Genomic DNA, 24,300 nt, shown 5'->3' on the forward strand with positions numbered 1-24,300 from the left:
ACAGACACATACACAAATATACACACGCATACACACACACACACACACACAGACAGACATACACACACACACACATACACACACATACACAGGCTGAGACAGACACATACACACATAAATACACACACATACACAAACATATACACAGGAACAGACACACAGACACATACATATAGACCTACATACACACACACACACGCACACGCACAGACACATACACAGACACTAATACATACATAAAAATAAGTATAAATATTTCCTTTTTGGCTCCACACTAAAGGGATTTTTTGTGAGTAAGTTTCATAAATCCCAATCTGACACTAGACATGACATCTCCTATGACAGTGGCTGCAGGACTCCCTCTGCCAGTCTTTCTATTGTTTGCTCAGTGCAGTCCTGAGTCACCGACAGGACCAATTCAGGTTGGTAGCTAGTTTAAATTCTGATGTGTGTAGAGGTTAACCTGATTGATCCGATAAAAACAGTATACTCGATTTGCCAGCCATCTTGAGATGGACCAGGGAGCAAAATGCAGGAGGGGGTGACAGTCCATAAGATGTCAGGGGGATATACATCTTCACCCTGTGTCTGTAAGAGAGGGGGAGAGCTTATGGCTGCAGATATTTCTGCAAATTGCTGCAGATAAAGGGCACTGCGTGCAAGGCGGTACGGACAAGGGACATTTAAACCATAACCTATGCAAAGAGCATCTATTACGATGGAGCTCGGAGTGTCCGTTTAACACAATGACATCACCATCACCAGCTCATCAAGCATAAAGGAACCCAAAATTAAATGTTTCACGGATAGCCAACATATTCTATAACTGCTAAATGTTACATTCCACCGACCACCGAAGGACATTATAAAAAAATTCCGCTTGTAATGTTATGGATAAACCACGTTGTGTTTTACTGCAGATTCTGTATCATTTTATCACAGCATGCAGCTGGAGAGCTTAATTTCCCTATTCAAAATTGATTTCTACTTACAAGCAGCAATCAGTTGTCTTTCCTTATCCACGTTTTTATGGTGGTCTTTTTTTTTCTCGTTGTCTTAACAGTGAGAATAAGAAAGGCTAGAAACCTAATTTCTTTTAATCAGATCATATCTGAGAGACCTCGTCCTCCTAATGCTATGTGTCAGCCATACAATCGTTATCAGCGCCAGCACTGCTCACTGAAATTCCCCTTACAGGTGACGTCAAGTCCCATGAGAGAGAACAGCGACTGCGTTGATAAGCTCAGCAAGAACTGATAACAAATTGATAAATGGATGTTTTTCGGAATTATACACTTTGCGCTGGACATTTGGAGGAGGCGTGGGATATAAATGCTTGTCTTACCAGTGGTGGAAAAAATCCCAGGAGACTAGGTGCTCATACATCTAAAGTTTTACTTCCGGCTCCTGAATATATTTTACACATGATATGTCGTTTAATAATTCTGTAAAAACGCCCCTAGCCATGTTGTGTACAATAATTGACTGATAATGCACAGTCAGCATGCATACCATAATAGGCGTTACAATCAGGGGAGATTGAAAAGAGATGGACTTTTAAGTAGCAAATCTGTTGTAGAATATGTTCAGCAATGGACTGACAGTGGTCTGGGCCCTTGGAATAACTAGCCTATCCATTATTCACATCCGCATGCTAGTATCTCTGCCCCATCTCAACCACTTATATCTCTCCCCTTCCTTCATTTCCATAACAACGTTGTCCCCCAATCTTGCAGTCCCACCATTTTCAACCTCCTATCCTTAATTCTTCAGCATTGTTGAGGGGATCACAAGACTTGGCCATGGATTTCCTTCTGCCTGCTCTCAGTTTCAGTTCTGGTACCAGTGATGGACTGTGTGCAGTATGCATGGCTTACAGAGATGCAGTATTGCATGACAACTTCCATCTTCCCAACCTAGAACCGGAATGGAGCCTGAGGTCAGGAATGGAGAGATCAATGGTTAAGTCTCCTCCATGAACCCTCTCTGTCACAGATTAAAAAAGATGGGGAACATTCCATTTCGGAATAGAATCCTTAACCCCTTAAGGACACATGCCATGTGTGACATGTCATGATTCCCTTTTATTCCAGAAGTTTGGTCCTTAAGGGGTTAAAGGTCAGATTGTTATTATAGTAAATACCAACATTCATCTTTAAAGGGTCAAGTGAAATATTTGACGTGCCATCATACATCCTACAGAAAAGTATGCAAAAAAAAAACCAAAGACTTCTTGCCTGATGCCTGATTCATGTTTTCTACAAGGAAGTGTCTTATTCCCTTGGATAAAGTAAATTGATGACATTACATGACATACCGGTGGCCTCAATTCGCTCATTCATTCTCTTAAATGAATGAGAACCTTTTTTGTTTGATGGACATTTTAAGAAAAGTAGTTAACAAACATCTGCAGAGCCCAGATTAGCTGTTACTGCTCTTAGCGAGCAAAACCACTTGTAAACATTTCACACAGGGGCTCAGCTGGCCATAACAAAAAACATCCGTGATCAGGTCAGGTTGGTTCATACAATAAAACACAGGGTCGACTCCTTTCACAGACACACCAATCCAAGATATGTTTCAGCCTATCATAGTATTCATCAGAGAGAGATATGGCTGCTGTCACGAGGAAACTCGTTCGAGACAACCCCAGAATCTCGTAGAGAACGTAATTTTTTTGTTCTCAAGTGAGTGCTGTTTTTTTGTTGTTGTTTTTTTTAAACAATATATGGGTCATTTTTAATTTTGTGATTGATGTTTGTGAAGGTTTCTATTTAATGAACAGTCACCCGTAATACTTGATCTAAAAGCTCTAAAACAAAGTATTGAAGCATCTATCTTGGTGAGAGTCCAGGAACTGTCTGTCACTTTGCAATTCCAATCAGATATTATAGCTCCCGGCAGACGTTATATGGCACATCTGTTGTACACTCATATTTATACTGCGGCAGAAAAAAGTGCACAATAACATAATGAATTGACAGATGTGTAACTAATTGGATTGGTACTCCACTAGACGTCTTAATTGCATCTTTACTAATCCTGCATTCTGTACTCCTAGTTTCCAATAATTTAAACTCCATCTAATAGTTCGGAGAGTAATGACTGCAAAGTGTAGATATAGATCCCCCAATCCCCTTAACTAACACAAAGTCCCTAGTTTGTATACAGAGAAATCGAAATCAAAATGAAAGAACACAAGGAATATCATTTATAAAATTATTACTTTCTAAAGTGATCTATGGTGGGTGTATAAAAACTGAGCTTGTAAAAGAATTTCACTTCTAACAATAAGAAATGAAAAACAAACAACATAACTTAACACAATTATTACCAGTTTAGTAAATGTTTAAAATGTAACTTACAAGTAAAAATGCACAAGTTAGAAAGTTGTGCGTAAAAAGCAGATAATGGATTAGTGGACCAAACCGGATAAAAGGCTTAGTGGATCGAACCGGTTAAATGTTTGGCAGAACAAACCAGATGAAGAATTCGCATATCAATAAAGGATTTATTGGGACAAACCAGTTAAAGGATTGGCAGACCAAACATATGTAAGGATTAGTGGACCAAATCAGAAAACGGATTGGCAAGCCAAACAGGTTAAAGCAGCAGTTCCTAAACTGTGTGCCGCGGAATATTTCCCCGGTGCTATGATTATAGCACCGTGGAAACATTACTGCTCAACAGGGACCCCTGTAATGTCGGCCGGCTAAGAGGAAATGACAGCTTGTCACTTCCTCCCAGCATCCTGCAGGGAGACAGCGTGGGAGGGAGAGGAGGCAGCCACAGCGTGAGGAGAGAGGAGCACGAAGAGCTCCAGACCCCTCACTCCCACCAGCAGCAGGACTCCAAGCCACCCTCCTGGCACATAAGGTAAGCTAACAGGAGGGTGGCTGGATATATATATAAAAAATCACGTGTGTGTATGTGTGTGAGTGTATGTGTGTGTGTGTGTGTGTGAGTGTGTGAATGTGTGTGTGTGTGTGAGTGTTTATATGTGTATAAGTGTTTGCATGAGTTTGAGTGTGTATGTGTGTGAGTATGAGTGTTTTGTATGTGTGTGATGTGTGAGTGTGTCTGTGTGCAGAGGCGGCTCTCTAATTAGGCGGTTTAGGCGGCCGCCTAAGGCCTCGCGCTGGCTGGGGCCTCGCGGCCGCCTAAACCGCCTGTGGGCAGAGTGTGTCAGGTCCTCGGTCAGTGACCGAGGACCTGACACCAGGAGGGGGCCCGGCGGCTTGCCCGGTATGCCGCCAGGTGCGAGGCCCCTCCTGGCTGCCCTGCCAGCCACCGCAGACACTGGTCTGCAGCTCCGCAGTGTGCAGAGCTGCAGACCATGTGACTCGCGAGAATTGGCCAATCAGAGCGTTGCCGCGGGTTACCACGGCAACGCTCTGAAATCTCGCGAGATTACACGGTCTGCAGCTCTGCGGAGCTGCAGACCACCAGGGAGCAGTGCCCACCGGACCACCAGGGAGCCCACTGGACCACCAGGGAAAGGTAGGCTCTCCCTCCCCATCACCCATCACCACACTCAGGCTCACCCCCAGCTTTACCACCCACCACCCTCAACCTCACCCCCGACCACCATCAGCTTCACCCCCCACCACCCTCAGCTTCACCCCCCACCACCATCACCCCCACCACCCTCAGCCTCACCATCACCCCCACCACCCTCAGCTTCACCCCCCACCACCATCACCCCCACCACCCTCAGCCTCACCCCCCCACCACCATCACCCCCACCACCCTCAGCCTCACCCCCACCACCCTCAGCTTCACCCACCACCACCCCCCAACACCCTCAGCTTCACCCCCACCACCATCAACCCTCCCCACCCTCAGCCTCACCCCCACCACCATCACCCCTCCCCACCCTCACCATTACCCCCCACCACCCTCAACCTCACCCCCCACCACCATCAACCACCATCACCCCACCCTCACCCCCACCACCCTCAGCTACACCCACCACCACCATCAGCTTCACCCCCCACCACCGTCACCATCACCCCCACCACCGTGACCATCACCCCCCACCACCCTCAGCCTCACCCCCACCACCCTCAGCTTCACCCCCACCACCGTCACCATCACCCCTCCCCACCCTCAGCCTCACCCCCACCACCCTCACCATTACCCCTTCACCCTCAGCCTCATCCCCCACCACCCTCAGCCTCATCATCCCCCATAACCCCCCACCACCCTCAGCCTCACCTCCCACCACCCTCAGCCTCACCTCCCACCACCCTCAGCCTCACCCTCACCACCCTCAGCTTCACCACCCACCACCACCCTCAGCCTCACCCTCACCACCCTCAGCTTCACCACCCACCACCACCCTCAACATCACCACCCTCAGCATCACTCCCCCCACCCCCCTCAGCATCACCCCCCTCAGCATCACCCCTCACCACCCTCAGCATTGCCCCCACCACCCTCAGCATCACCACCCTCAGCATAACCCTCCGTCACCACCCTCAGCCTCCCCCACTCTCACATTAGCCTCTCTCACTCTCACATTAGCCCCTCTCACTCTCACATTATCCCCCCACTCTCACATTATCCCCCCACTCTCACATTATCCCCCCACTCTCACATTATCCCCCCACTCTCACATTACCCCCCCACTCTCACATTACCCCCCCACTCTCACATTATCCCCCACTCTCACATTACCCCCTCTCACTCTCACATTATCCCCCCACTCTCACATTACCCCCTCTCACTCTCACATTACCATCACCCCCCGCTCCCTCTCACATTACCATCACCCCCCGCTCCCTCTCACATTACCATCAACCCCCGCTCCCTCTCACATTACCATCAACCCCCCGCTCCCTTTCACCATCATCCCCCGCTCCCTCTCACCATCACACCCCCCGCTCCCTCTCACCATCACACCCCCCACTCCCTCTCACCATCACACCCCCCGCTCCCTCTCACCATCACACCCCCCGCTCCCTCTCACCATCAGACCCCCCGCTCCCTCTCACCATCAGTTACCCCATACACATAGGGTCTCAGACAAAAACGCAAACATGCTCACAGAGACATACATTCGCACACACAAGGATACTCTCTGTCAGACACACTCTCAGGCACATACACAGGCAGACAGTGCATCAATGTGTATATGTGACACTTTTTTGTTAGTGGGGCCTCATGTTTGCGTTTCGCCTAAGGCCTCATAAAGTCTAGAGCCGCCTCTGAGAGTGTGTATGTATGAGTGTGTGTATGAGTGTGTGTGAGTGTGTGTGTGAGTATGAGGGTTTGTATGTGTATGAGTGTGTGTATGTGTATGAGTGTGCGTGTGTCAGGGTGTGCATCTGTGTGTGTATATACAGGGACTGCAGAATTATTAGGCAAGTTGTATTTTTGAGGATTAATTTTATTATTGAACAACAACCATGTTCTCAATGAACCCAAAAAACTCATTAATATCAAAGCTGAATATTTTTGGAAGTAGTTTTTAGTTTGTTTTTAGTTATAGCTATTTTAGGGGGATATCTGTGTGTGCAGGTGACTATTACTGTGCATAATTATTAGGCAACTTAACAAAAAACAAATATATACCCATTTCAATTATTTATTTTTACCAGTGAAACCAATATAACATCTCAACATTCACAAATATACATTTCTGACATTCAAAAACAAAACAAAAACAAATCAGTGACCAATATAGCCACCTTTCTTTGCTATGACACTCAAAAGCCTGCCATCCATGGATTCTGTCAGTGTTTTGATCTGTTCACCATCAACATCGCGTGCAGCAGCAACCACAGCCTCCCAGACACTGTTCAGAGAGGTGTACTGTTTTCCCTCCTTGTAAATCTCACATTTGATGATGGACCACAGGTTCTCAATGGGGTTCAGATCAGGTGAACAAGGTGGCCATGTCATTAGATTTTCTTCTTTTATACCCTTTCTTGCCAGCCACGCTGTGGAGTACTTGGACGCGTGTGATGGAGCATTGTCCTGCATGAAAATCATGTTTTTCTTGAAGGATGCAGACTTCTTCCTGTACCACTGCTTGAAGAAGTTGTCTTCCAGAAACTGGCAGTAGGACTGGGAGTTGAGCTTGACTCCATCCTCAACCTGAAAAGGCCCATCATCTTTGATGATACCAGCCCAAACCAGTACTCCACCTCCACCTTGCTGGCGTCTGAGTCGGACTGGAGCTCTCTGCCCTTTACCAATCCATCCATCTGGCCCATCAAGACTCACTCTCATTTCATCAGTCCATAAAACCATAGAAAAATCAGTCTTGAGATATTTCTTGGCCCAGTCTTGACGTTTCAGCTTGTGTGTCTTGTTCAGTGGTGGTCGTCTTTCAGCCTTTCTTACCTTGGCCATGTCTCTGAGTATTGCACACCTTGTGCTTTTGGGCACTCCAGTGATGTTGCAGCTCTGAAATATGGCCAAACTGGTGGCAAGTGGCATCTTGGCAGCTGCACGCTTGACTTTTCTCAGTTCATGGGCAGTTATTTTGCGCCTTGGTTTCTCCACACGCTTCTTGCGACCCTGTTGACTATTTTGAATGAAATGCTTGATTGTTCGATGATCACGCTTCAGAAGCTTTGCAATTTTAAGAGTGCTGCATCCCTCTGCAAGATATCTCACTATTTTTGACTTTTCTGAGCCTGTCAAGTCCTTCTTTTGACCCATTTTGCCAAAGAAAAGGAAGTTGCCTAATAATTATGCACACCTGATATAGGGTGTTGATGTCATTAGACCACACCCCTTCTCATTACAGAGATGCACATCACCTAATATGCTTAATTGGTAGTAGGCTTTCGAGCCTATACAGCTTGGAGTAAGACAACATGCATAAAGAGGATGATGTGGTCAAAATACTAATTTGCCTAATAATTCTGCACTCCCTGTATATCTGTCAGTATGCTTCTGTGTTTGTGCGCATGCACACATCTGTGTATGTGCATCTGTGTGTCAGGGTGTGTGTTTTCATGTCAGTATGTATCTGGGTCATGGTGTGGGCACGTATCAATGTTTATGTGTGTCAGGGTGCATGTGTGTATATGTTGGTGTATATCTATGTGTGTGCATGTGTCGGTGTGTATCTATATGTGTGTATGTGTCTGTGTCTATATGAATTTGTGTGTATGTGTCGATGTATTTATATGCATCTGTGTGTTAATGTGCATAAATATCTGTGTAAGTATGTATGTATGTATGTGCATACATCCAAGCAGTCAAACACCAGCACAACATACAAGCACACTCATGCAAACTAACACAAATATTACATACAAACACACCTCTGCATTCAAACTAAAAACAAATATACAAACACACCCCTTCACTCAAGCACAAATACTTCACACAAATGAACATCCACATTTAAAACATTACGCTCAGACACACCCCTGCAATCAAACGCAAGCATTACAAACAAACACACCCCTGTATTAAAACATACATATTATACAAGCACCCTTTCAAACACCAACAAAAAAACACCATAAAAAAAAACATTACATTATAGCGCCAGTAAATGTGGCAGCGCTGTACAGATATACAACCTAAAAATTTTGACTTGGGGTGCCTTGGACAAAATACTGAAATATTAAGGGCGCCTTGAACCTAAAAAGTTTGGGAACCATTGGGTTAAAGGATTGTCTAACTGAACTGGATAAAGGATTAACCGATCAAAATTTATAAAGGACGGCCGGATCAAACCAGATAAATGACTAGAGAACTAAACTGTTTGTGGATTTCTAGACCAAACCAAATAAAAGATTAGAAAATCAAAATGAATATAGGATTAAAGAACCAAACCAGATAAAGTATTAGTGGACCAAATTGGATGAAAGGTTGGTAAACCACACCAAACCAAACAATAGATTGATAGCCCAAACCAGATAAAAGATTGGTGGAATAAACTGGCTAAAGACTGGTTGACCAAACTGGTTAAAGGATTGGTGAGCCAGACCAGGTAAAAGGTTGGAATACTCATCCAGATAACGTATTGGCATAAAAAAAAACAAAAAAAAAACAATAAAGAATTGGTGGATAAAACCGGTGGAGCAGGTGAATAACCAAAACCAGACTAAAGTGGATAAAGAATTTGGCAGACTGAGGGGGAAGTAGAAATGGGCCACTTTGACTGTTGCTTAAAACTGTATTGTTTACACTTTTTAAAATATATTACTATTGTGTTATACTATGTTATAATTGTTTTATGATGTTTTCCCATACTATAAGTGAACTGCTGCTGTAGTTTTTATTCACTAATCATTTATCAATGCAGACAGTATAGGTATCTAAATTCAGTTCTCTTATTTTTCTACTCCCTTCATTTAGGTTCCAAAAACTTAGAATGTTGAATCATTGCTCTTTTACAAAATACTGTTTATATATATATATATATACGGGCAGTTATTTTATTTAGCAGTTATTTTATTTTAACTGGCAGATCGCATGTTACAAACCCTTATTGTACGGATGGTGCACTGAAGGTAATGAACAGGTAATAATGCACAAATTAACTCCCCAACGTCTGGTTGGCCTGAAGGTAAACTCCAAGCACCATAGCCACTCCACTGCCTTAACTCCTCACCTGCTATAGGAATCCTGCTCCTATAGCTTTAAACCGGCCCCTTCTATCCTTAAACCCAATTATCTCCCTATAATCTATCCTTTGTATCTGAAGAGTGACTGTGCAGGACTTTGGGTCCTCGGTAAACATAATTTACAACCTTTCCCAGTACTCTACAATACATTTTTTATAAATATTTTTTATTTTTATATATATATATATATTTATTTTTTTTTTTCTGTTTATTTTATTAGGAATGTAATTACATTGACAACGTAGGGAGTTATACTGGATAAATCAATTATGCCTAAAAGGGATTTCTGTACAATATTTAATGAAGACAGTCCCTGGGCACAGCCACGTTAACCAACCATTAATATGTCGTGTTTTCGTAAGTGAATATATGGATTTTAACAGCTGGAGGTTTTAGGTACATATGATCACTTAACACCTAATCAAAAGTGGGGAAATAGCAGTCCTTCAAACAGCTGTCCTTAATGACCCTATGCCAAATTTACCTTCATAGGTTAAAAGTGGAGCATTTTACATTAAAATAGTTTCCATGGTGACCCCACCACTTTTAGAATTCTGCATATGCTATTAAACAAGAAAAGAGCTTCCTTAGTAATCATAATAAGATTGTCTAAATGTTTAATTTTACAATAATAAGAATGTATTCTTCCATTGGTGTCAAAATTATTTGCACAGTTCTACAGTGACATCCAAACTACTATCTTTGATTCGTCTTTCTTTGTGAATCAATGAAAAGTGAATGCTGATTGACAGACTGGAAAGGTTTAAATCAGATACATTCATTTAATGTTCTCATCATATGATGCATGGAGATATAGTGTTACAGCCACATAACATTTGGTATCCCTCAAACCTTTGTACCGTCCACATTAGCAATTATCTAACACAAAAAGCGATTAAATCTGTTACGTATGTGTCAGAAATGTATCAGTGTGGTGTAATAGTGCCCGAGGCTCATCAGATAGGGTGCAATAGCTGTCTGTAATTTAGAGAAACTGACAACCAATTTGCTGTTCTCACTCCTGGGGAATAAATCCAGCTGTGTTCAAGCTCCCATATACACAATTACTCATATTGATTCTCCTTTTACTTAAAGCAATGTTATTCTTCTTTTATGTTTCGTAGGAATATTACTAGACTCAGAGATTTGTTTCCGACTGAACTGTCATTTGTCCGAATTTGGCCAAATTCCTGAACTCTGAGCCGAAATGTACCCGAATTACAGACTTAAATGCTCAATGCTGGGCATGTTCGGTACATGCTCCTGATTCTGAATTTCGCACCCAAAAAAACGATGATTGATGAAAAACATAGATGATTGATGACTAAGGGGCAGTTACTAAATGTTGATTTGATTCACAGGTTAAGTGAGAAGTGACCAATGGAAAAAAAGAAGGAGCAGTAAAACACCTATATATATTTATACATTTTTTTTAAAAATCTATAATATATAAATATAGATGTTTCTTTAATTGTTGCTCCTGCTTTACTCTGTATCGTTGAATAAAATAGCAGGAAAATACTCTGTTTTTATATAACGTATAACAAAATATATTTTGCAGGACACTGACTGGTCACTTATCGTGCCTTTATTGTTCTTCTGATTCAGTTCCTGAAATGGAATCTTGGTTCTGAAATTCTGGCTCAAATTTTGGTGTCCTGGAAAATGTTCTACTAACGGGAACAATTATTTAGTGTAAGTGTACCTATTACTACAAACATGCCAGAAGTTCTGCAGGGCACAATGTGGGTTTAGGAACAACTTATTTTCTGAAGGTGGTGAGCCCTATCAAAGTGGAACATTCAACAGGAATACTAAATAACCCATGGTTTCCATAGAACTGCGTATTGAGGTTGTACCCCATACAATTTCCCCCATACAAGTACAAATGAAACATGTCTGTCTGGAGATCCAAAGTACATATGGAGAAATAAAGCTCAATATGATAGAAACATAGAAACATAGAATGTGACGGTAGATAAGAACCATTCGGCCCATCTAGCCTGCCCAATTTTCTAAATACTTTCATTAGTCCCTGGCCTTATCTTATAGCTAGGATAGCCTTATGCCTATCCCATGCATGCTTAAACTCCTTTACTGTGTTAACCTCTACCACTTCAGCTGGAAGGCTATTCCATGCATCCACTACCCTCTCAGTAAAGTAATACTTCCTGATATTATTTTTAAACCTTTGTCCCTCTAATTTAAGACTATGTCCTCTTGTTGTAGTAGTTTTTCTTCTTTTAAATATAGTCTCCTCCTTTACTGTGTTGATTCCCTTTATGTATTTAAATGTTTCTATCATGTCCCCCCTGTCTCGTCTTTCCTCCTTGATCCTAGGGAACCTCATACTTGTCAAACACCTCACCATCAGGACAGCTTCTCCCTAGTCTTGCACTCCAGCCATGTTGAAGTGGTATCTGTTCCACGCTAGTTACTCACTTCGAACATCAGCATTAGGTATGAGTTAAAGGACATCTTGTCTCTGGATTCATCCTACTTTGTAGCATGGATTGCCGGAGAATGAGCCTTGGTACTGAACTGGCAAACAGCAAGTAACTACCGGAAAATTAAAAGGAAATTTGATACCTAGGAAACTGGTTAAAAAGAAACGAATAACTCTAGAACAGGTTTGATTTGTGTTAGTTATTGCTTATATGTGATTATTATTGATTGACAAAATTATGCTTTTGAGCTGATTTCTGAACAAAGCGCATACTAGGCAAATTATACCAATAAACCGATATTTCCCATGATCCTCTCAGCGTTCATGTTTTGATCATTTTCTCAAGTCTTCCAGCAGTGATTCTACAACAGGAATCAGTTAGTGGTCGTATCTCATGGAAATATGCAAAATCGGGCAAAATGATGGAAAACTTGTAGAAAACAGTGAATTATGCCCACCCAAGTTCATTGTATCAGAGGCATGTCTCGAGGATAATGTGAAGGCTACAGTCACACCTACATAGTACAGATACCTGGTTTTAGTTGGGTAACTGCAATAACTTTATGATTGATACATTCTGGTGACATTGATAGGAATTCCAGTAGGTTCCTTTCAACGACCCGTAAGCAGTTTATTGATTATAATTATTTATGGTTATTGTTACATCTTCTGCGTGTGACAGAAACTGTGTTAGCACCTTTGCACTAGTATTTCATACTCTAAACTAAAACTTAATTAAAAACAGTTTTTAGAAGTTAAACCGCACTGTTTTAGTATTTCTGATAGACATGGGAAGTGTCGTTTTTTTTTCCATTGGTGACATACATGTGATATATTCTTGATACACATGGTTGTCTCCCTGACTGCCTGCTGTTTGTACTGTACAGAAAGCGGCTGAGCCGACGATTGAATTTGTTTTAGCATTTTTCAGTGTTATATTCATGTTTCCCTAATAACGAACCAGCTGACCTTTGTGTAAGTTGAATAAAGTTTTGAAGATTTTATGGTTCCATGCCAATATTATGACCACAGATATTAACTGAAGTAAACGCCTCTTTGTAACTGTGTTGGATTGGCACAACTACCTCTCCATGCATTTCTGCTTTGTTTTCATCTGATCCAGTTAATGGCTAAGCCCTGAAGGAGTGACTGATTTCCCCACAATTTTTTATTTATTTAGAAATAACGGGATTCAAATCCTTCCGCGCTTTTTTTTTTTTTGTCATATTATTCTAAACCCTTAATAATATCTTAATTAGCTACTACTCACAGAAACCAAGATATGCAGTACACAAGTCTTGTTGGCCCACGTAGCTAAATGTTCATTTTAAAATGACCGTATAAAATCAACTCAAAATATATCTATAAGTGTAAGAAAAATAGGTGTTGAAATGCACGTTGTAGCGTACTTATGTGCTTCAGAACAATCTGCATCGCAGTGTAGGCTGCTTGTGAATGAGCTAACAAGATTACGGCTTCACTAAGCTCCATGATTAACTCTTTCAGTGCCACATAGTGACATTAACATTCTAGAAAGATCCAAAAAGACAATTTTATTTTCCAATAGCATAAAGTTTGCATAAAAGCCTCCTTTTTTAATCATTTGCTTTCTTCAGATTGGTTTAAGCCCTTCTCTAGAACCTACATATTGTATCAGAAATCAATACACCTCTGTATTCGGTTTACAACAAATTGCAATTTGTCCAAATTTCGGCCTCAATTTAATATTGTTGGATAAACTTTTAAAATGATTTTTTTTCCGACATATGTTTAAATATCATAAAATATATCATATATCAAATATATGTCAATATATCAAAAAATATCAAAATGTATTTTTACTCGCCTTAAGAGAATTCAGAAGAAAGGCAGGTTTTGGTATTGAATTCCCAGGAGTAATACAAATATTTTCATAATATTAAAGCATTTTAAAAGCATATTAAATCATTTGGAAAGCTTATCCACAATGTTATATTGATGTCTATGGGAGACCAGCAATTTACCAGAAATCACAAACTCAAAAAATGCTATATGCATGAATCTCAAAAACAAAACAAACAAAACGGGCAAACTGTTTCCTTTGTGTTGTGATTCTGAGTTCCAATGGTCCCAAAAAAAGGTGATTAATGGGGAAAAAAGATGAATTATGGTTAGGGGACAGCCACCAACTGTTGAATTTATTCACAGATCAAGTAAGAAGGGTCCAAAAGAGGAAAAAAAGGAGGACTAGTAGCAAATATAAAATCTATATTTATATATTGTAAGGATAATTACGGGGCAAAATATTAAAAAATATATATTGTGAAAAATATGGAAAAAATAATTTTTTTTAATGTATTACAATATTATACATTTAACACATCTATAATTCTGTATATAAATATATATATATACAAAGATGCTGACGTTAGGATACTGCAGTACCTAAAAGAACTAAAACATTGACTTCTGTGACGCTATAGGTTCCTGCCCACTTTAACTCTCAAAATGTGGTATTATCATCAAACAACAAAATTAGAAGAAATTAAACAAGTCCGAACAAATATTGGTGGAATATTTAATGAAGGACTAGAACTTTATTAAATTCTAGTAGCACTGAGGAGCAGCATTTTTGTTGCACTTGTTAAATGTTTTTCTATTTTTGGTGCATATAAGTGTACAAATAGAGATTTTTCACTACTTCCTTTTGTCCATTAGTTGGTTACTTCTACTTGATCTGTTAACCAAATGGCGAGAAATTGGCCGATCAGTGTACTGCAGAACACACACATATTATACATACCACAAATACTTGTGTTTTAATTTAGCAATACAATGACTAACCAATTTTCACGCCGTTTCGGCATATCGAAACTGTTTTTAACTAAACGATTGCATGGACGAAGTTTGTCCGAACCAAAGAAAACATATGAAACCCAAATTGCTTGAAACAATCTATTGTCTGGACGAATCGATTTAGACAAACAGCAGTTTTCATTGTGCACAAGTCTAGTAATTAATTTTCTATCCCAAATTTTTACACTTATAACTACCGGAAAACACACAGAATGTGGAAAAAATGTCAGCGACCCAAAACAAAACATATGTTTTTGACAACTAGAGACACAAGCTTTTGACAACTTTACTTTACTACAGCAAGGCCCCCACGCCAAATACAGTACATCATACAGCAAGGCAATTAAAAATAATCAAGAGAGTGACACTTTATTCCATTAAAGAAAACTTATATTCATTCCATTTAATTTTCTGTCACTAATTAAGATGTGACAAGACAATTTTTAAATAAGGAAAGCTCTATTAGGTGTCCACGCGGTTGCACGATTTGTTTAACATGGAAAACAGATGTCAAATAAAAAACAAGACATGCAACGAGGAAGGATGTCAAAATAAAAAGAGCTTATCGAGTGAAATCACAGAACATCACTTAGCATTTTAATAATGTCGTGTCAGGAGGGTAATTTTGGATATGTAAATATGACGTGGCTGAATGGCAGAATATACCTAGACAGTAGACGTGAGAGAGGAAGGCTTGTTTTAATATTAAGCGTGCCAAAAGAGGAAGTAAGACTGTACTTTATAATAATTACACGTCTGTCACTCGAATCACTCAACATTCCGTGTAGAATTTATATACCTGCTAATAAAATGTATCTTATGAAGCCCCAGCTATGATCTGTCTGCAACACCAGCCTGCAAAGCCTTGTATAGTACAGATACCCGGTGAAACTGCACTTACTATGCCTGATCAGCCACAACATTAAAACCACCTGCCTAATATCATGCAATTCCCCCATTTGTTGCCAAAACAGCTCTGATGTGTCTAGGCATGGATTCCACAAGACCTCCTCAGCATGTCCTGTGGTATGTGGCACCCAAGATATTAGCAACAGATCTTTTAAGTCCTCCTCTTTTAAGTTGCGAGGTTTGGCCTCCATGGATTGGATTTGTTGTTCCAGCACATCCCACAAATGCTCAATTGGATTGAGATCTAAGAAGCCAAGGCAACAGCTTGAACTCTTTGTTATGTTCCTCAAACCATCCCTGAACACTTTTTGCAGTGTGGCAGGATGCATTATCCTGCTGAAAGAGGACACTGCCATCAGGGAACAACATTGCCACGAAGGGGAGTACATGGTCTACAAAAATATCTAGGTAGGTGGTACGTGTCAAAGTAACATCCACATGAATGCCAGAATCCAAGGTTTCTGAGCAGAACATTGCCAGAGCATAACACTGCCTCCGCCAGCCTGCCTTCTTGCCATAGTGCATCTTGCTTGAATCTTGTTTCCAAGAAAACATGATTTCAGACCAGCCAACTTTCTTCCATTGCTCCATGGTCCAGTTCTGATGCTCATGTCCCCATTGAAGGCACTTTCGGCGGTGGACAGTGGTCATCATGGGCACTCTGATCAGTCTGCAGCTACATAACACTAAAATCAGCAAATTGCAATGCACTGTGTGTTCTGAAACCTTTCTACCATTGCCAGCATTCAGTTTTTCAGCAATTTGAGCTACAGTAGCTCTTTAGTGTGATTGGACTAGACAGGCTAACCTTCACACCACTCGTGTATCAATGAACTTTGGGTGCCCATCACCCTGGTGCTGCTTCACCTGTTGTGCTGCCTTGCACCACTTTTGGTAAGTACTTACCACTGCATACTAGGAACACTTGCCATTTTGGAGATATTCTGGCCCAGTCGTCTAGCCATCACTTTTTGGCCCTTGTCAAAATCATTCTTCACTTGCTGCCTAATATATCCCACCCCTTGACATGTGCCATTGTAACCATATAATCAATGTTATTCACTTCACCTGTCAGTGGTTTTAGTGTTGTGGCTAATTAGGGTATATGGACATTGTGTGACATGTCATGATTCCCTTTTATTCCAGAAGTTTGGTCCTTAAGGGGTTAAATTACATACCAATACTGCAATTGTTAGACAATTGTTAATTCTCTATGGACATATGATCCCTAAAACATTTTATTCCCCAACAGTAGAGAAATGACACATAAATGTAAGTCCTGTGAATGTTATAAAAATAAATATATTACACTATTTTTTAATAAAAATAAGTTGGTATTGAATGGTTCAACATTATGAAGCATATTGACTAAAATACGAGTTTATTTCACATATCTGCCACATCTTCAATTTTATATCTATGAAGAGCTGCAGGTTTCACTGCTCAGTCTATAAAAAGCTGGATAGGTTAGCGTTCAGACCACAGAGAGCTGCAGAGTTTAGCGTACAGATAATGGAAAGTTGCAGGGTTTACGTTTATGCCTACGATGAGCTGAAGGGTTCAGTGGTCAGTCTGATGAAATCTACAGTGTGCAGTCTGAGAACAACTGCTGTAAAGTAATATCTATGCAGGATTCAGCGTTCAGTCTTTACCAGGGGTACCCAACCCACTCTTTAACAATCCATAGTTTAGGATATACTGACAGGTGGCCCATTGAGGATAAAGTCTCACTGCTCAATTCTCTGCCATTTAGGAGTTAAATTGCTCTGTTTCTGTTTATGCAGCACTAGACTCACCTCATCTGGTTGTGACTCACACAACCTGTATGAAAAAAATGGTTCCATTTTCACTCAGATCTTACAGCATTGTGTGTTTACTTTAAAATGTTTAATCTCCTTCTCTGTTAATTGAACTTTTAATCACATATAGGAGGCTCTAGCAGGCTATCGAACAAGCAGAAACTATGAAATTCTAAATGAAACACATTGTGCATTAAAGGAAGTCTAAAAGTGTTATCTCTACAGGAAATGTGTAGGGAGACTGTGTAAATCACATGTAAGGGAGATGTGACTAGGACTGCATAAAGAAAGCGAGTTAACTCCTAAATGACAGAAAATTGAGCACTGGGACTGGAGGGGCATGATCAGTACACCAAAACGGCTTCATTAAGCTAAAGTTGTTTTGGTGACATAGTGTCCCTCCAACCAGCTAATACACAGCTACTACTGTAAAGATAAAAAAAAAAATTCTCATGCATTTATATGACTATAACACATTAAACATTTGCTATGCATTGATTAGCATTTTGGCTCATAAAGATCAATCGTTATTGGATTAATTTGCTCACCATCAATTCACTTTAATTCAGAGAGTATAATTGTAAATCTGTGTTATATAATCACCAATTACATGTTCCATCTTACCAATGCTTCTAATGCTCACAACTGAAGGTTACCAGGTTAACTAGCTTTGGTCACATTGATCTAAGTATTTCTAATTATATATCCATCTCTGCAACAATTCCATTTCCAATTCCATTTTGATAAAACCCTTGAGGTGAAACGCGTTAATGGATTTTATTGTATACTTATAATAATAAATTACGTTTGGCTTTATCTCTGTGCCATTCATATTTTTATTATATATATTTTTATCACTCCAATTTTATATTATCCTTTCCTGGCATTTTATATATCCTAAGGTGGGGATTATACCACCCACGCCATATCTCAAGTGCAGTGTCATCTGCACTGTATACTGTGAGTATATTTATTTCGTTTTGTATATACCACATCTTATCTTCAGAGAGCACTATCTGTTATATATTTTTCTCCCTTCTCCTGAGAATTGGACAGCACCAGTGGATCAGAATTTCCTGATATCCTACTAGCAGGGATTATACTGCAGAACGCCCATTCCACCTGAGCTGGTTATAGCTCATACAAATGTGAGTTTATTACATCTTTATTCTTCATTTTCCACGTACCCCACAATCTGCACCATTGGTCCTTTTCCCTTTTATATTTTACATATCACGGGAGGATCCAAAGCATCATAAGAAGAGAGAACACCAGCGCAACATAGACATTTATCCTCCTTTTTATATTGACTTTTATATATATTTATATATATCCTTTTTATATTTTTATTGGGACTTATTTTATTGTATCTCTTGGCGCAGCCTTTTCTCCCCTTTTTTCCTGTACATCCTTATCCCAGAGGGTTAGAGGGTGACCCTCTGTAAGGTTGCTGCCTCCTTTGTATATTATTAGCGCTAACCTACTCTACACTTTTTCTTGATCTCTGCAACAATGCCTAAGATTAATTGCAGAGAGATTGTAAAATGTTCTGGATAAGAGAACTGATTTAATAAATGCATTCTCTACAAGTTCCGTGATCCGATGTGAAGTCTAAAGAGAGCTGGGAACATTCCGTGTTCAGTCTATGCTGATCTAATGATTTAACCCCTTAAGGACACATGACATGTGTGACATGTCTTGATTCCCTTTTATTCCAGAAGTTTGGTCCTTAAGGGGTTAAAGGAAACGGTAATTTACACCTTTCAGGAAAACTTCGAAAAACAAGTTTATTTTCATGAGATACCTTATATAATCCAACATTAAAGAATTAATAAATCCTTACATATGGGAATTAGTAAACATAAAACTTCCTGGTAATAGACAGTTCCCTTTCAAATGTAAATAGAGTGTCAGGGTTCAGGGTTCAGTCTAGTGAAATCTGGGACTGCTGTCTTCAGCCTGCTGAGAGCTAAGGTTCCATTTACAATTTAAAAAAATGTGGATGTCAATGTTACATTTATGGAGAAATATGTATTTCATTATTATATTAACTCATATAGCACTACTGGTTCAAGAATAGGGGAAGCTGCAGGATGCATTTTGATCATTGTGGGTTCACTGTTAAGTAAGAGAGCTGTCATGTTCAATGTGTTAAACCTACGGAGAGATGCTGGACCCCTTGTTAGTCAGTTATGTCGAAAAAAATATTTTGGCTTCAGTTTTAGGGTTTATTATACTCAATCTTTTTGAGAATTTCAGGGTTCAGTGTCTAGTCTCTGGAGAGTTTATTTTATTTCAAATGATGTAACATACCATCGTCTAATTTTGCAGCTAGCGCAATTTCGGCCACTGGACCATTATGCAAGTTATTATTGCACAACTCGTGTTTTATCTTCTTTTACTTTAAAAATTGCACTCCCTCTTGAGTTTATTGTTAATCTGTATATGTATATAATATACCATGTCAAAAATAAGAATTTACAACAAAAAAAAAGCTGGTGACAGGTGCCCTTGGCCGTCCCTGTATTTACGTCACAAGCTTCTTATTCATTCCAGTTTATAATTTTTGAGTTGTGCTTTACTGGTATAATGCTCAAAATCTGAGTAAGCTATGTCAATTAGCCAAGCTCCAGGTGGCGTCTCAAATTTACGTTGAGCGCATTTCTATGTAACTTATGACGTTTAACCTTTAACAAAACAATAGCCTTCGGAGGTCTGTAGAGCGCTAAGGTCTGTGGTGCTCTTTACTGTTGTCTAGCTAATCAACATCGAATGCAAGTGGATAATGAGCTTGTTTTCAAATTAAATTTCTTAATCACTCAGTCTTCTTACTGCCGCAAACGAATCACGGTAGTTAAAAAAAAACACACATTTGCTACAATCAGCCTCATCTACCTGCTTAGCAATCTTACAGAAGCACGTCAAGTGTGTCGGTAATGATGGGGTTTGCCACATACTATTATCTCAGAGACCTGTCTGACAATGCTCATTCTCTCGTACATAATTGCTTTTGATCACAGATCTACAAACTTGAAGACAAAACAATAAGGAAAAAAAGTATTTGTTTTATATTTTCAGAAGTTTGCCCTTGTCATGGTGGCCAAATCTATGAAGACTTCACAGATATCTTGTCGCGAAAGGAGAATAAAATATTTAGACTGTATTCTCTGTACACATGATTCTAATAAACATTTCCACAGATATTACAGATCTTCCATCTGATACAATTCACTAAATGGAATTTCGTCATAGAACGGCTTTGTTTTGGAAGATTTAAAAAAAAAGTAATGGTGACAAAATGGATTCCACTTTTCTTCTGATAAAAAATATATAGAAGATTCGATTATCATCTTAAGTTTCTACCAAAATCATGATTATGCAGTTGTATTAAACATACATACTTTGCTCATCGTTTTAAATGAATTTTTAGTAATTTGTCACAGCACAATATGTTTTGAAAATGCCACCATTTTTGTTGATATCAAACCCTAGTTGGATCATAGTAATTGACTGCTTACCAGCGTGTTGAAGTTGTCACGTTGATACAAGTGTTTTTTGCATGTCATACAGTCATTCTGGCAGTCACACAACACGTGTGCGAATAAGCACAGCAACACTACAGACCATAGGTGAGACTTCATTGTGCACAAAGAGGATAGCTCCGGTGACTGAAAAAGAGACAAAAAAATAGTATTTTTAGGTTACGTTTAGACACTATTAGAGCTTTATTTTTGTTTGTTTTTGAAGATTTGGATATTAATAAATAGAGCATATGTTACAGAGTTACATAGTTACATAGTTACATAGTTACATAGCTGAAAAGAGACTTGTGTCCATCAAGTTCAGCCTTCCTCACATATGTTTTTGCTGTTGATCCAAAAGAAGGCAAAAAAACCCAGACTGAAGCGCTTCCAATTTTGCAACAAACTAGGAAAAAATTCCTTCCTGACCCCAAAATAGCAGTCAGATGTCTCCTTGGATCAAGCAGCTATTACCCCACTAATTAGAAATGATATCCCAGTATGTTATGTTTTTGCAAGTATTTATCCAATTGCAGTTTAAACATCTGTATAGACTCTGACAAAACCACCTCTTCAGGCAGAGAATTCCATATCCTTATTGCTCATACTGTAAAAAAAACCTTTTCTCTGCCTTAGATGAAATGTAAAACATAGATGAAGAATATTTTACGGTTTTGATGCTTATGAGAAATTTTCTAGTAATTCAGGGCAAATGACCTAATTAATGTACAAGTTGCTTTGATAAAATCTATTCTTTTTTTTATTTTATTTTTTTACAATTTGTCTTTCTTGAGTTCAGCACTAGTTATAGTTTATGTCTGAAGGAAAAATAATAAATTACATTTTTCCTTTATTTTTTTATTTCTCCTTTTTTATTGGCCGCCCCCCAAAAGACAGTGTTATTATGATCTTACAGCTATTGAAAACTGGATATAATGTGAGTTCAATTTAGCAATAAAAGACTTTGATCTATGGAATTGCCTACAGCTCCTGAGATGGGTGACTGCTTTATATTAGGTTTTGATCTTGCATTATACACAGCTCTTCCACTTTGTAAACTTGATTGTTATTGAGAAAGTGCTTGATGCTATTATCATTTTTACCTACATTTCCCTCCTCTTGCCTATCAATGTGGGCTATATATATATTTGTATATCTTCTTTATTGAATATTCATCTTTTACTGGCTTTTCAAAACAATATAATTTCGAGTCTGTTCTTCCAGAAGGTCCCACGTGTATTTGTAGGTGGCTTTTCTTCCATGGCTTCTTTAATAATTATTTTTTTCTTCCTATTCCTGGTTGTAGATAGTACACTAATTCAGCTTTTATTGTAGCAAAAAAGAAAGGATAAAATAAAGGGTACATTTTTCTTATTGTAGTAGGGGGCTCCTCCTACGTGAATTAAGGAGCCTTGGGTAGATCTAAAAGTTGTAGGCTACATAAAAAAAGTAAATGGTTACCAGTGCTTTCTTGCTGCTGGTGCTGGTGCTGATTAGAGTAACCCTCTCTGTTGGTCCTTCCCATCACCAAACACCAAAAAATAAAGTAAAGAAAACAACTTAAATTTACCTATCTTTCATTGCCAAGGTCAAGTCCTACACTCATCCCGATCCTCGCTAGATTACATCACTCCCCCTTACAAGAGGTGGAGGCAGGTTAACTTGGGCAGATTGAGGAGAGGACAGAGTAGCACTGAGAAGGGCTTTGGGGCTATTTTCAGCCTGGCACCAGCATGCTGTGTGCGCTGGTTTCAGTCACCAATTTTGCACAGAATTGATATTATCCAGCCCGGAACTCTTGGCTTTAGTAACCATGTGATAACTGAAACAGGTAAGACGTGCATTTTTAATTTCAACAATGTGTATGTGTAAACAGTGGGAGCATGGCAGGTCCACTTTAAGCACAATACAATATCTGTTGCAACTAAGTAAAACCAATTTATACTTAGCTTACATTAGAAATTGTAATTCTACATAAATATATTTTTTCATTTTATTAATTAAATATACTTCAAATCACAAGTTTAAAAGTAGCATGAAGACTCAAGTGGGAGAGTGTGAAAGTGAGAGGTTTTGAAGTTAGAATGTTTATCTAACTTGCTGAGATCAGTGTACCGTACCCACACTGTGCCTGAAAGGATAGGCTGAGGAGCTGCTCTAAATTCCATCGTATAACTGGACTTCTGCTAACCTGATACCCAACCCCTTTAATTTGTCACTACCAATTTACCTGAAATTACATACACACCAGAGACATTTCACACTGATGAATAAAAATAATCAGGTAATTATGGCTCCTTTATCAAGGACTCAGCCCGACTGTCAATCTCCATTTAGACGCGGCATTGCAATAACTTGTCATTGCTGTTACAATGCAGCTGATTGCAAGTCCTTCACATCTACGAAGTGAAATGGAAGGATTGTACTGTGTGAAAGGACAGGAAAAAAAATCACTGCTTTTCATAACTATGAAGTTGCGATGGCTCAATGAAGTTGTTATAGTGCCCGGAGTGTTTCTTGAAAATAAATACAATACAGAAGAAAAGGGAGTTATTTCCTCTTAGGAATAACTAAAAAATATAGTTTTTATAAACTCATAAACAAAATATAAGGAAGGAAACTTGTGGGTCGGAAGTTTAAATCTTCACTTATTTGGATGCTGTAATACAATATAAAGTATAAATATATTTAAGGGATTCTCTCTGTACTGCCATGCTGTTAAAAATGCAACCCAGGCACCGGAAGACCTTTATCCGTGGTCGTGGTCCGTGGTCGTTCCAGTTTTCTGAAAATCAGTGAAGGTAGAAGCTTCCATTCCAATTTTGCAGTAGCAATGTTTCAATTTTTCGAGATCATTCATTGGTTGAGAGTTTGAGTACTTGCCATGCGACGGCGTCAGGAGATTCCTGGCACCATAACCACTTCATCGGGCTGTATGTGTTATAATACTTAGACTGCCCCTGTTAGAGTTTTCCCTGTCTTATCCCAGTAGGATAGTTAACAGTGTATCAATAGTCACGTTCATTCTGTTATCTTAACATTCGAGTTTTTCTATTAACATTCGTAAATTATTCCTACATAGTAATTATTACTATCTCCGCGCTTATATCTGAATTGCAATTGAACATTAGCAGACAATGATTTCCTGATGTTAAACGTTTCTGTTTGGAGCCATTCCAGTTCTATGTCACCGA

General features: G+C 39.4%; 1 protein-coding gene across 1 annotated transcript in view; it reads right to left on the minus strand.

Moving 5' to 3' along the window:
* PNOC (prepronociceptin) overlaps window positions 1–24,300 on the minus strand; it is a 121,802-nt gene that overhangs the window by 55,414 nt on the left and 42,088 nt on the right. Inside the window, exon 2 of the mRNA XM_063440805.1 lies at window positions 21,104–21,253. Within this exon, the coding sequence (XP_063296875.1) occupies window positions 21,104–21,226 (123 nt within the window). The 5' untranslated portion in view covers window positions 21,227–21,253. The remainder of the gene's footprint in view (window positions 1–21,103; window positions 21,254–24,300) is intronic.

This window comes from Pelobates fuscus, chromosome 2 (assembly GCF_036172605.1).
Source record: "Pelobates fuscus isolate aPelFus1 chromosome 2, aPelFus1.pri, whole genome shotgun sequence".
In the NCBI taxonomy this organism is placed as follows: Eukaryota; Metazoa; Chordata; class Amphibia; order Anura; family Pelobatidae; genus Pelobates; species Pelobates fuscus.